The sequence below is a fragment of the Micromys minutus genome (assembly GCF_963924665.1).
Source record: "Micromys minutus genome assembly, chromosome: 17".
NCBI lineage: Eukaryota > Metazoa > Chordata > Mammalia > Rodentia > Muridae > Micromys > Micromys minutus.
The window spans coordinates 29,679,970-29,693,829 of record NC_137952.1 but is presented as its reverse complement, the minus strand read 5'-3'; the positions used below and the strand labels follow the sequence as shown (position 1 = coordinate 29,693,829).

The 13,860-nt window shown below is 51.3% G+C and overlaps 1 protein-coding gene across 1 annotated transcript in view; it reads right to left on the bottom strand.

Moving 5' to 3' along the window:
• Nucleotides 1-867: 867 nt before the first annotated feature.
• Nucleotides 868-13,860, bottom strand: part of DUOX1 (dual oxidase 1) — a 29,599-nt gene continuing 16,606 nt past the window's right edge. Inside the window, exons 21-33 of the mRNA XM_080931580.1 lie at nt 12,309-12,378; nt 11,792-11,917; nt 10,816-10,994; nt 10,461-10,691; nt 9,857-9,956; nt 9,598-9,647; nt 8,133-8,260; nt 4,599-4,752; nt 4,005-4,237; nt 3,613-3,771; nt 2,402-2,557; nt 2,183-2,311; nt 868-1,550 (exon numbers count right to left, since the gene is read on the bottom strand). Of these exons, the coding sequence (XP_080787706.1) occupies nt 1,428-1,550; nt 2,183-2,311; nt 2,402-2,557; nt 3,613-3,771; nt 4,005-4,237; nt 4,599-4,752; nt 8,133-8,260; nt 9,598-9,647; nt 9,857-9,956; nt 10,461-10,691; nt 10,816-10,994; nt 11,792-11,917; nt 12,309-12,378 (1,838 nt within the window). The 3' untranslated portion in view covers nt 868-1,427. The remainder of the gene's footprint in view (nt 1,551-2,182; nt 2,312-2,401; nt 2,558-3,612; nt 3,772-4,004; nt 4,238-4,598; nt 4,753-8,132; nt 8,261-9,597; nt 9,648-9,856; nt 9,957-10,460; nt 10,692-10,815; nt 10,995-11,791; nt 11,918-12,308; nt 12,379-13,860) is intronic.

Sequence of the window (13,860 nt, the reverse complement as noted above, 5' to 3'; positions counted from 1 at the left end):
TCCTTTAACCAAACGTCTCACGCCGGGCGGGGGGGTGTCCAGGCTGCGTCGTTCCTGCCACCGCTCCCGAGCGAGCCCAGCTTCCCGCCAGCAGCCTGTTGTCGGGGAGGCGCCGAGAGACAAAGAGGCAGCGCGCAGGCGGGCGGCGCTGCCATGCGGAAGGCGCGCTCCGGCTCCTAGCTGAGTGACTGGACGCCGCCGTGTCCCTTTCCCTTAGCTCCCTCTGGTGGCCAGGCCTGGGGCCACGCACCTCAGCCGATGCCCATGGCTCCCGGGCCTCCCCGCTGCTCCACAGACAAATTCTGTGGGGGCCAGACGCCCTTAGGATGGATGTCCTGTTAGGATGACCTGAGGCTCCTTGCCTCAACCCAAGCCCGCGGCGCTACTGTGTGCCGCGATTCAGTTGGGAGTTTCTCAAGGTATTATGTGTGATCTGAGAAACGAGGGGATAGAATCTTTTGGCATTGGCATCTTTTCAGAAAGTCTCCCGAGAGTTGCTCTGTCTTAGAGTGACTGGAAGAGATCCCACTGTTTTGCATATTAGAAAACAGGTCTGGGGGGGATTAGGAGACTCCTATTTCCGAGAGTTGCAAGGAAGACCTTGTCTGGGGCAGAGCTGTTGCCCTGGAGGAAGCCAGGCGGACTGCAGCTCCTTGGGAATCCTCTGTCCTTTCTGATCAGCTGTCGGCAGCCTAATTGGCCAAAATGAGGAAGGGGACCCTCCCCTGCCCCGGGAGGAGGGAAGGCACCTCTATTGGGGTATTCAACCTTTGCTTGTATTTGGTAGACACAAGCCCACTGGGTGGATGATTTCTTTAGCTCCACCATCACCTGAGACAGAAAAAAGAAGCCCCCGGAGGGGGGGATACACCATTTATTTGCAAAAGAGACTACTGGAAGAAGGAGATGGGGCTGAGGGGCACTGCTCCAGGAGGTTAGTAGACACAGAAGGGTCTGGCTACATTTTAAATTGGAGAGGTCAGTTGTCCAGTTAGGCTGGTCCTGAGAGTTTCTTTTCTGTAAGTTGCCCCTGGCTACTCTAAGACATCTCCCAACCGTTCTGAAGAGAGGAAGAATACTAAGAGGACTCAAAGATGGCAGCATCCATCCTGTCATTCATCCTCAGACTCCGTTACCTGCACAAACTTGACAGGTTGTCCACTGAATGTTCGCTTCAGGTTACCCCAACCCAAAAGCTCCCCTACTTCTGAACCTATAGTTCGTAAGCGGTGCTTTCTCTATGCTCATGGCCCTAGAGGTCTCTGAGTTTACACACGATTCCTGAGCGCGGCTACCTTAACCAGGTTGGCAGGTAGGAAGGGCCAAGGCTGAGGTGGCCAGAAAAGAAGTGTACTGGGTTAAGGCACAGGCCAAAGCCCCTGCTGTCCCAGCAGGGCAGTAGTGGGCATAGTTGCTGAACAGGAGGCCTAGAAGTTCTCGTAGTGGTGAGAGAAATGAGTCCTGTCCTGCCTGTTGATAAGCTGACAGGCCTTCTCCACATTCTTGGTCATGCCAGGGGGACCGCAACTAAATACTCCAATCTTTCGGACCTGTTGGAGGAGGAAGAGCCAAAGGGGGACATATTTACTGGTAGAGCTGGGTCAATATTCAAAACAGTAGCCAGCTTCATGCTCCTGGTGCCTGCTAGCCCTTTGGTCCTGTTAAAGTCCATCCAGTGCCTACACTGCAGGTTTCTTTTGTACCGTGTATGGTGAGGGCTGGCTCTCTGTATGGCTAGCTCAGTTTTGTAAGTGCTAGGTCAGTACAAAAGGACCAGCTGAATCAGTGTTCAAAGGAAGGACAGTTGGTGTGTAGGATATCTGTGTCCACCCCGCTCACTGTGCATGGTAAAAATGGTTCCACATCAGGGAAAGAGCTGCCTTGGCCTTAATGGTGGCTGTAGCCCTGGGCATACAGTAAGGAATATTTCTATCGCTGAGCTCTTCTGTTTGGTGGATGAACTTAGGCTTTAGAGCTGATGAATCTCTGTTCCCTTCATCCATCCTTCCTTCCCATTAGAGTGGGCGTCCATCTATGTTCCTCCGGTCTGTAACTTACCAGTCTCCCAAGAGATAGATTCTCGGCAGTGACCACTTGTTTCCTTGATAGAGTAGGATTGGGGGCTTTGCTTAGCCCCCAGATGATCAAAGGAGCGGAGAGCTAAGATCTGAAGGAGACTTACTTGGGGGTGGACTTCCTGCAGAGAGTTGAAAAAGGGCTCAAAGGGAGGGCGGCCAAAGTGGGTGACAGAGCGCAGGCCCGTGAACAAACTCCTGTTCAGCACCTTCTGGAAGTGCCTCTCACAGATGTACTGGCGAACGAAATGGGGAAGGTCATTGCTAGGTCCAACCCTCGGCCCCGAGAGTGGCCCACCTGCCATGCCTGGCTGGCCCTGACCTACCAGCATGGTGGTCCTGAGGTCAAACTTCTCAGCCAGCTGAGTAATATAGATGTGCACAGACACCAGGTCCTGGCGGTCATTCTCTTCCACCTCCCGGATGATGTCGGCCAGCCACTCAAACTGCCGCTGAGTCCTTGTCACCCAGATGAAGTAGATCTGAGGACACACACTGGGGCTCAGGGCCAGCTCAGGTCTGGCTCCCTACGGGTCCTGCATCTCAACATGAAATTCTGACCTTAGCTAGTCTGTTCCTGCTCCTAGACCACCTAGGAAATAGAATGTACAGGAAGTAGGGCCAGCTTCAATACAGAGATGCATTGCCCTTAGCCAGAGAGCTGAGAGAGTGAGAATCAATCTCACCAGACCAAAGAGAGCCTTCCACCACCGAGCTGAAGGCCTATCAGGTCTAAGGTAGCTTCCTCAAGCCAAGCCCGTCCTAGCACTTCCTAGTCTGAACAGCTGCCCAGAGGCAGAACTCTGGAGCTGAAAGGCTGGGGATCTTTAGCTGCTTGAAGTGTGACAAAAAAAGGACCTCCTGTGGGGAACCAACTTAAGCTTTCAAGAGGATATAAGCCGGTGTTGCAAGTGAAGGAACAGAGAAGAGCTGGCGTTGGACAAGGACAGGAAAGGAGCTGACACCCTCTGCAGGCAGCATGTAGGCTGGGCCTCTGCCTGCTGCATTCCAGCACACCTGATTCACCTGCCAGGCCCAGAGAGACAAGCAGGGGCCTGCCACTGGGTCAGAATTACAGAAAAAGGGGGCCTGAAGCCTCGGCTCTGTTGCTAGGGCCAACCCACCTGCAAGTCCTACCTTGGCACTGCCCCTGGATCCTGAGACCTAAGCCAGTTTTACTTGTGCCCCACCCCAAATGTGCCCTTCCCTCTCCCACCCAGCGCTCCAAGGGCTGGCCTCTTCTGGATGAGGGAATGCAGTTTCGTTGCTTGCTTGTTTTGTTTTGCCTTCCTTCAGCCCTTCCTGGAGAGACTCCTACAAGCAATCCCTTGCGTGGGCAGTCCTATGAAGCAGCTCTTGAAAACTGGCTGGGGGCCTTACAGACATCAGTATACCAATTCTGCTTATCAGGACACCCTGGCATCTTTGCAGCACACTACCCCTCTCCGGGTTTCAGACTTTGTCTTCGCCTGGGTATCAGAGCCGAGAGGAGGCAGGAGATGCAGTCATTGTTAGGCAAATGGGGGTTGGTACTCACCTTCTTACAGAACACTTGGCAGCTGACTGATGACTTGAAAACCAGGTCTTTGAGGATGGAGGCAAAGGGGGTGACCCCAATTCCAGCTCCCACTAGTACTGACACCTCAAATTTATGCCACTCCTGGTGGCCCTCTCCAAATGGTCCATCGAGGTACAGCTGTAGGGAGTGCAGCAGGTTTTAAATTCAGCTCGGCCATCGTTCTGAAGCCAGAAGTGGAACCAGTAGGCAGGGAAAGGGAGTTAGTTATATGGCATCAGGGAAAATAACAGGGTGGGGTCGGATCTGTGCCTTTTCTGGGACAGCCAGTCTTTGGAATGTGGAAGTGGGCAGTACAATGGGGAGCCTGGGAATATAAGAATGAATAGATATCTGGCCTGAAGTCAGGGCACCTTTGGGTATCTGGCACAGGTGTCACCCGTTGGGGGTGAGTAGATCTCCCTGAGGCGGGTGGTCCAGGGCCCAGCTGCCCGGATGTGCAAGCTGAGTGTGTCCTCGTGGGGTGCAGAAGTCAGTGTGAAAGGATGGTACTCGGTGGTCCCCAGAGCCAGGCATGCAATCCGAACCCACTGCCCTGACTTATACTCAAAGCCCTGGGGCCTCTGGAACCGCAGGTGCGTCACTCCTGGGAAGGGATGAGAGAGACTGTTGCCTTGGACCCAGCAACAGTACGGGTCTCCAGAAAGTTCCTCCAACCTCAGCTCTGACAACAAGTAGATATTCCTTTATGGAACCTTGCCTTGAGGGGGAGCTGGGGATACACTGGGCAAGAGGAAGCCTGGCCCAGTCTCCTCTGCTCTGTCTTAAGCAGGGCTTAATCTGTTAGCAAAGAACATTCCTCATCAATTTACTCCTCCCAATGACTCCAGGCCCATTCTGTCTCCGCTGGGGAAGGACGGTAGACTGGAGTGGTCCAGGCATTGTTTGTACCCTGTCAGTTGCCTTAGTAACCAGTCTGGTTCCCTCACAACCTTCAGGTTTGTTACCTGAAGGCAGCAGCTCAGCCTTCACCACGCTGATCTCCACCTTCTTCCGGCTCAGGCTCACCAGCTTGTCCCCCACATAAATAATCGCAGGGACCAGGAAGAAGATGTGGAATCGGGGCATCTGGATCAGAGCAAAGCTTCCATGGATGACAAGCTGCACAGACAGAAGAATAAGGCTCAGACACAGAGGTACACGCAGCAGACTGGGGCCAGCTTTGGCCTTGGACCCTAGGAACTTCCCTGTGGGCATCCATCCCCCCTTCCTCGGCCTTATTGTCAATCACGTATCTCCTTGTTAACTTAATCTGCCATCATCCACAATCAGCCTTTGCTCATCCCCACACACATCATTGTCCTGAATGGTCCGAGGAGGCAGGGACTGTTTTGGTTTTTCGTTGTTCCTGCTAGGTGCACACTTAGTACTCAGTAATGGTTGGGGAGAGGACGTCCTGTTTATCCCAGCATTTGGTGGCTAAGAACACCTAACTGGTCTATCTTTTCTGTGAAATAACCTGACAGACTGTTACCACCCCCACCCAAGAGTCTCTTCCTCCCTCTCTTTTTGTTCTCTAGGGTTTAAGCCTAGAGACTTACACTTGCTGGATAAGTGTTTACCACAGAGCTACATCCAAGCTCCTTTCTTACCTTTTATTTTGAGGAAGTCTTAATGATCTGACCAGACTAGCCTTGAACTCACTCTGTAGACCGGGCAGGCTCTGAACTTGCAATTCTTTTACTTCAGTCTCTCAAGTAGCCAGGACTGCAGGCATGTGCTGTCAGGCCCTGCTACAAGGCTTTCTTTAAGGTCATGCCCTCTTCACCTCCCTGTCTCTCAGCTACTTCAGCAACAGTGTTCTGGTTCTGCCTCAGCCTTCCCGGCCACTCAGTTTCCAGCTCCTGTGCTGGCTCCGTCTGTCCACCATCATGGGTGTGGTCCAAGCTTAGTGTCCCCCCCATTGCTCTTGCCTTTCTACACTCCACCATGTCCACGGTTCTGATAAGCCATAACCATGCTGCCTTATCGGCCACCCCCACGTGTCGCCAGCCTGCACTGCTCCTACCCAGGCTTGTCTCCTTTGTCCCCTGTCACATTCCCCACCCCTACCTCTGTGTGCATGCCCTGCTACCTGGATTGCTTTTCAGTGTCCACTCAGCCTTGTCATTGTTTAGCACTCTCTTCTAAAGCTGTGGCCTGTGTCCTGTGTTCTCTCAAAGTCACCCCTGACCAGATCGGTGTAAGTAAAACTTCCTTCCATGGCTCTCTGTGGCTTACTGTTGGGACATTCTGCTCAGCCAGCCATCCCTTCTGTTCGGTTTGCTTGTGGCACTGGTCTCTGCAGCAAATCCTGAATTCCTAAAGGTAGGGTTTAGAGTTGCTACCTGTTGGACTTCCCTCAGAGCTAAGACAGGAGAGACCCTTGGTTGCTCTCTGTTTAATTGAAATCAGGAATTGTTCAGGAATTCCTTCTCCAGTCAAGAGTTCCACATGTAACTTTCCTTTCTGCTCATAGCCAAGTGCCTCCCTCCAACCCCTGTGATAAGTGAGAAGTTGCTATAGTCCAGATCTCCCTACCCATGTAAAAGGTTCTCAATCTGCCAGGCTAGGGCTGTCCAGCAACCCAGTGATGTCCACAACCAGCACTGAGTCAGGAAGCAATCCTGGACTTAGGGGATCAAGCTAGCACCTCTACTGGGTCTTCCCACCAGTTTTATCATCAGAACAGGAACCAACATTTTCATAGCAGAAGCAGTAGGCAGCAGGCCGGGGCTCCACTCATTATTGGAAAGGTAGGATATTAGTGGGAGGGGAGGAAATTAATTAACCACGGTTCCCAGAGGAGGGAGAATTTCTTTGGAAATAAGCATCAGAAGTTCTAGGAAATATCCTAAGCCAAGCCAGATAGTTATTTCAGAACCAGGAAGTGCTAAGCCACAGGCGTGCGCGCACATGTGTGTGTGTGTGTGTGTGTGTGTGTGTGTGTGTGTCCCAGCTATTAGTGAGGACAGAGTTGCATCTGAGAGGAGCGTGTTGGGATAACAGGATCAAGCCACACCAGGCAGTGGTACATTCTTCATCTTAGAAGAAACGAGACCCCTGTATACTGCTCTATTAGGAAATAGAAATGCTAGTCATGGGGGCTCTCTTTGAATAGCAGCCAAGCCATCAATTATCGGGTAGGAGACGTGAAGGCCTTTGGGAAATACCATGTGCCCGAGGAAGGTGGGCAATCAGAGTAATAGCACAGGGACCCAAAACAGAGTCAGCTTGGGAGTTGATGTGAATCAGTTGATGACAACACAGCGGAGGGTGGAGGGATCTGGAGAGGAGAGGGAACGTGAGGGAAAGGACATGGAGCCTGGGTTGAGAAGGAAACAGTATGTGTAAAAATAGCAATGGTGGAATCCAGCCTCTGCTTGGGCCTGCTGTCACAGATACAGTCAGGCATTGTCTCTGAGTCCTGAGTTAATTGACAGGCCCAGGTCATGACATCTCCAGGGGAAGTGAGTCTGCATCAAAGGAATGCCACATCTGTTCTCTGTTCCCTTCTCTGCCTCCTCCTGGCTGCAGGTACTTGGTGTAAACCTCCCGCATCCTCACAAGGCATAAGAGGTCCCTTTCTCTGCCACCTAGTCTCTGACTCTCTTCACAGACCCAAGCTGTCTGATGCTGGTGTTAAGACCTGAACTCTCTCCTTAGGGCCCAGACCATCTGCACCTCTGTCTGTCTGTCTGTCCATGGTGTTGATAACACTTCAAATAAACTCCTTATTCTCCAGTAATCCATCTCAGCGTCCTCTTGAACCACTTGCTCTATACAAAACCTAACAAGGAGGTGTCCCAAGTTAATCTTATCAGCAATCTGGCTGGTGTTTTGCGTGACCTTATTAACTTTATAAGTGTGCTTTGGCTGGATAATGTGGCTAATGCTTTCTCAGATGAGATCAGAACAGAATAGCACCCTTTAAACGTTCTCCAAAAGAGTAATTCTTCCTCGTGGTGCAAGAAGTCCACCCCAAGAGGCCTTTGTTCTAGCGAAGGCTCATTTTCCCAGTGTAGGGAAATGCCAAGGTGCTGAGGTGGGAGAGGGTGGTTGGGAGAGGGAGCACCTTCATGGAGGCAATGGGAGTGGGTGGGGGAATGCGACTGAGGGAAGGGGATAACATCTGAAATGTAAATACAGAAAATAAAAAAAAATAAAGAAGTCCACCCTGAAACCAAAAACCAGCCACCCAAAGGTAGAGAACTGGAAAGAAATGGTGTGAGGAAGTCTATGAGGAATGTCGATGAGCCTGGCAGGGCTACTACTGAAAGAGGAAAAAACCACAGAGAGGAGGGAATCTTCCAAGAGCCACATAATGGGGTCAACCTACTGGAGAGCCCCACTCTATAATTTCCATCTTTGTAGAGGGATGTGGAGAAAGGAATACTTGAAATAAGTAAGGGAATGGAAAATCAATGTCCTGGCCTTCATGGCCTCCCAAGGAATGTCTTTCACATACCCCACAGGCCTGGATCACGGCCAAAAACCCTCACCAGGATGTAGAGAAAAATGTAGAGGTGGTGGGTCAGCCAGAAGCCCCGGAAACTGCGGCGGCGGAAGTGGTGGGAGGCGAAGACATACATGATGGCCAGAGCCAGGAGCAGCAGGACCCCTGTGAGACCTGTGAAGAGGACAGTAGGCAGAAGACTGAGGGACAGTGCTGTGGGGGGGGGGGTGTTCCTCTCTACTCCTCTGTCCAAACTGGATGGGCGACAAAGTGGTCTTGAACTTAAGTACACCCCGATCGTGGGTACCTTTTGATTAGACGGTGCCAATGTATCTTCTTTAGCTGTAATTCTTTCCACTTGTGTCATCTCATTTTTTTTAAAATGTCACCCCTTTTCCTGACCCTCAGGTCCTCAAGAACAAGGACCACACTAGGGTGACTCACCACCGATCCTCCTGCCTGTTGCCAGGCCTGGCAAACTGCAGGCTTTGCACAAATTAGATGCACAGAAATCTCTAGATGAGACAGGGGACATATCAGGCTCTGTCCCCATGGTGTCAAAACTGCACCACCCCACTTGGTTGTCATAGGACTTGACATGAACTCTGAGCCAACTTGTGCAGGGGACCATACTAACCCAGCAAATCGCCAGAGTTCCTTGATAGAGAGCCCCATCCTCTTTCATGGAGGATCCCATACCAGCGGTACAGAGAGGGTAGTGCTGGAGCCAGGATGGGGGGTGTAGAAACCCAGAGTGCCCTCCAGTGATCAAGGAGGAGAGAGGCAGTAATTAGGAAGATTAGAGCCCTGATGTGTGGAAAAGCAAAGGTTAAGAAGGGATTGAACCACAGCCTGTTAACTTGTGAGTAGAGAGAGGAGCATAAATACAGTCTTATCCACCAAATCCCTGTGTGCAAGGGCCCTCTGAAGTTCAAAGCAGTAGGATTACCAAAAAAAAAAAAAAAAAAAAAAAACCACAGGAAGGAGTGAGCAAACACATTACCCCCAAGAGGGGACAGACTGAAATAGAAATAGGTTTAGGACAAGTCTTAATAGATTCACAGCTATTAGCTCTGAAATGTGTGATTGTAGGAAGCTAGGCATATGCCCTTCCTCCTGTGACCTTTGTCAAGAAATCTTCCGGTGTGGGTAGGGACTTATGTCTGGTTTGGTAAAAAGCCAAGTCCTTTTCCCATGCAGCTGGGACACAGCATTCCTCAAAGCAAACATCAGGACAGGCATGTGTATGACAAAAAGAGACCTACTCCCAATCCCCTGAGAACTGGCCCAGATTAGGGGCTACTAAGTCCTTTCCAGGGAGGAAATAGCCCAAGGTTGAGGGAGCTAGGATGCAATCGAGCTAAGTCTTACTACCAAGGAGTGTCCTCTGGCACAGAGGGCAGAGCCTGGCTCACTGTAAGAATTGAGTGAGTTTGGCTGTTCAGTGACAGAGCCCAGAGCCTGGAGTTTGGGGTGAAGCCTAGACGTCGATAGAAGGGAGGGGCTCTCACCTGGCACAGTCTGGAAGAACCACCAGTAATACTTCTGAGGGAACTCCGACCTGTGCAGAAGGAAGCAATGAGTAGAGATCTCTGGGACCGCTCCTAGAGTTCCCAGAGGAGCAGCACAACCTAGTCACCAGGCTCTCTCTCCCTCTGCCAATGGCTCAGCTTGGTCATTGTCACTTTATCCCCAAAGAGCGACACTGATCCCTAGGCCAAGAAGATTCATCCTCTCCCTTCAATAAATTCAGCCCTGACACACACTTACCCATCATTGTGGAAGAGGCCAGGGAAGAGGCAAGAGAGGACACTGAGCGGGCTGATGGAGAACAGATACACATTCACTACGTGGCCAGCACTGTGTAGGACTAAGAAAGACCAGACAAGATGGGTGTGAGCCCAGGGACAACCAAGTGAGGGTATGAAACACACTCAAGTGCCAAACAAGGCAGGTTGAAACAGCACCTTTGGGGGCTGGGCTGCTGACTTGTAATCAACCCCCTGCTCTTTCCCCATTCTTACCCCCTCCCCCAACACAACCACATGAGTCTGAAATTATACCATTGGAAGCACATTCCTTTGGTTTCCTTCACAGATCTGTTTTAAAGCATAAGAACTAGGAAAGAAATCATTTGCATCCTTGTGCTAGGGTCTTGGTAGATTGTCAGACGTAGAGGCAGGGATGCCCTTGAAAATGCAGAAAAACCCATTCTCAGAAGGGTACGCTCCTGGGCCTAATTTCACCCCACAGCCAGGCTAACTCCATCCTAATGGAGAAGGCCACCCAAATGATGGTGGGGCGGAGCGCGAGAGGAGAGGAAGCCCACAAGGGCAAAAGGCACCAAGAAAACCCCCGGAGCAGCAGCCCCTGCCTGTGAGGATGATGGCGGTGGAGGCGATGAGGCGGTGGAAGTCCACAGCGGCATCGAAGGGAATGTAGCGGTTGAGGAAGGTCTCCCGCAAGAAGGTGATGAGGTTGCGGCACATGGTGAGCAGGATGTAAGAGAACATGAAGGAGATGCTGGCCGCCGTGCCTCGGGACAGGATGATGCCCACGCGGGTGGTGTCGGTGATGCCGCTGTGGTGTGCGGCAAACCCATAGTCTGTGGAGGGGGAACAGTGCAGTTGTAGGTGCTGTGCATTTGTCATTTGCTGCAGCCCGCCCTTCCCCCACAACCCCACAACTCACAGTGGGCCCCAATTCCCAGGGTATGTGATTTCACTCACAGTAGGCTCTCTCCAGGAAGAGTGCCCCGGTGATGGTGTAGAACACTGCCACACAGCCAATGTGACGCCTGTAATTCTCAATGAAGCGCTTGAACTGCTGTACCGTTTGGTGGCGGCGGCTGCGTTGAAACTTCTCTCGGTGGGCCTCAGTGAACAGTAAAGGCTGGAATGAAGTTACCCTGGGAGAAAGGAAGCCTTAGCCTTTGGCTTGTGAGGTTCAGTACCAGTAGAACCCTACCACCCCCAGGGGGAGCGTCTAAGGGACAGCCTGGGAAGGACAGAGCCTCTTGCAGCAGGGTTCAGAACCAAAGGCTTTGCCCCACTGTCTAAGTGAGGGCTGACTTCCACGTAGTTATTTCATCTCTGGGGATGCGCTCCATCTACACCAGGGTCCACTCATAGACAGTCTCTTCCCTCCCTGTTTGTAATTCCTACCAGGCACTCACAGGCTTTAGAAGGCTCAAGAGGCCTGTCGCAGTTAGCTTTACTTCAACTTGACATGCCTGGTATGTGACTGGCATACTTGTGAAGCATTTTTTTTTTTTCTTGATTGATGTCAGCAGACCCAGCTGACCATGGCAGTGCCATCCCTAGGCAGGTGAGCCATGCCTAGGATGCTGAACAAAAGAATGGATCTGAACAAGCTAGAGGAAGCAGGCCAGTAACCAGTATTCCTTCGTGGTTTCTGCTTCATGCTTCTGCCTAGGCACCTCTCTACGATACATTGTAACCTGTAAGCCAAATAACCAATAGAGCCTTTATGACCCGCCTGACTTCCCAGGCAGAGGGAGAAAACGTCCTTGAGTTTCCCTTGCCCTTCCTACCATTCTAATATTCATCAGTACGGTGTGCCAGATTCACTGTACAAAAGCATTCTGGGGCAGAGAGTATCTATCTGCCAATAAAGCAGAGTGCCCTGAACCATTCAATGGGTTGTTGAAGGGATGCATAGACTATAGGGGCACAGCAGGCATACTTCTTGCCAAACCTCCGTCGAATCTCTTGAGGAGGGTCTGTGTCCGTGGGGCACTGAAGTCTCTGTGGCGATGATGCAGTCTTCATATTGTTTCGGGCACAGTGGGCGTTCATTCTGGGCGAAGGGCTAGGAAGAAAAGGCAAAGGGTACCATCTGACCCTTGCTGCCCTGCTCTGCCTCCAAACCAACTTTGTCCGGGGAAAGATCAAAACCCTCCACACGGGACAACAAGATTCCCACAGATAGGCAGATGCAGAGATAATGAGTCTCAGTTGAGGCCTCCATGGATAGCCATGACCTCTACAAGGACACTTGACCCAGGCAGTAAGTGAGCTTTTGCAGAAACTCAGCAGGCTTTCTCCTCATCCTGATGAAGGATGTGTCTGTCCACTTGGAGGAAATGGGGCCCTTTTCTATTTGCATGAAGGTGCTACATAGGATAATGGGGAGGGGGAAGCCAACCTCAGCCATTCTCAGCAAAATGACAACTACCCAATACATGCAGATGGGGGCTCACCAGATCTTCTCCTGACTGATGTAGGAGGCTCTCCGGCAGAGGTTCTTGATCACTTCAGGCACCTCCACCCCTGTGGTGCAGAGCTTGGTTAGGGAACAGCTCAGAGCACAGAGTCCAGGAGAGTCTGTCTCAAAGTGCTGGGTCCCCTTTTGTCTAAACCTAAGCCTGTAGAAAGGCTCCATCAGAAAGAGATCCTGCCTCAGGGTACCCCAGCCTCAGCTCTTGACCCCCATGGGGACTACACTCACCTATCAGTAATAGATAGCTATGAGGGAGATCGCTCCAAAGTCTTTCTATGCTGTGTTTGAAAATGTTCATAATAAAACCCTGGAGACTTCATCTCATTGTTCTTAGGAGGTCTGGAGCTTCCAAGGGGCTCTTAAGTTCTCAGCCGACCCTGAAGGTGTCTTGGCTTATGGTAAACTGACCCACCTGAAGTTCAAGTGTTTAAAGGTTTACTTATTTTAAACTTATGTTTGTGGGTGCTCACATCCATGTAGTTCTGTGTATCACATGCATGCCAGATGCCTGAGGAGGCCGGACAAGAACATCTGATGCCCTGGAACTTGGTGACAAATGGTTGTGAGAGGCCATGTGGTTACTGGAACTGAACCTGGGTCCTCTCCAAGAGCTCTTAACCACTGAGCCGTATCTCTCACTCTAGCATCAAGTGTTTAAAAGCAAGTACAGATATCCACCCTCCAGTTCTCGGGAAACAACAAATGTGGCGAAACAGGAAAGAGGCGCGGATTCTGCCAAATAGGGAGGGGCTGTCTGTAATATTCCTGTGCCTTTTTTCTGTCGTGTGAAATCTTTTTCAAATGAGATCAGAAGAAAACAAGGACCATAGTGATGATGGAAAGTGAAACAAGACACTACGCAGAGTTAACCTTGTGCTTGATCCTCAGCCCCTTTGCCTAGTTATCCCAAAGCAGAAGATCTCAGTGACTATGTAGCCTGACTCATTTTTAGGTGCCTCCCTGGCCTCTGCCCACCCTTAAGCCCCAGTGCCTATTGCCTTGGCTTTGTAGGAAAAGCTACAAACTCAACTCTCCTCTTCAGCAGCTCCCCGTGCCCTCCGGCCAGAGGAAGCCTCATGCGGAAGTCTCTCCACAGCTTGCCCGACTGGCTTCTGTCTCTCAGCAATGCTGCCAGCCCCCACTTGTCTCATAATCTGGGAAGGACTGGGTTTGGTCTCAACATGCCCCAAGAAGAATCACAAAGAGATTATGACAGCTCAGAACAGGCCACACACAGACCCCCTACGTCCCTTCCCTCACTGAGACCCTGGCCCCCACCCACGTGAGTCAGACACAGGTAGGGTAAGAAGAAGCAGGGAGGACAAAGAAGTTGTACTGTGATGTACTCAGCAAACACTCACTCAGCACTTAATCAGGAGATAGGGTGCGAGTTGGGGGACTAAACCCCAAATATACCAGAACCATGCAACCCAGCTGAGGCGAGCATAGCCTGGCCCAAATAGAGTTGTAACAAAGAGACATTGTCTCCTCCCTTCTCCAAGCTTAGAGGAACAAGGGTGGGGTGGCTCTGG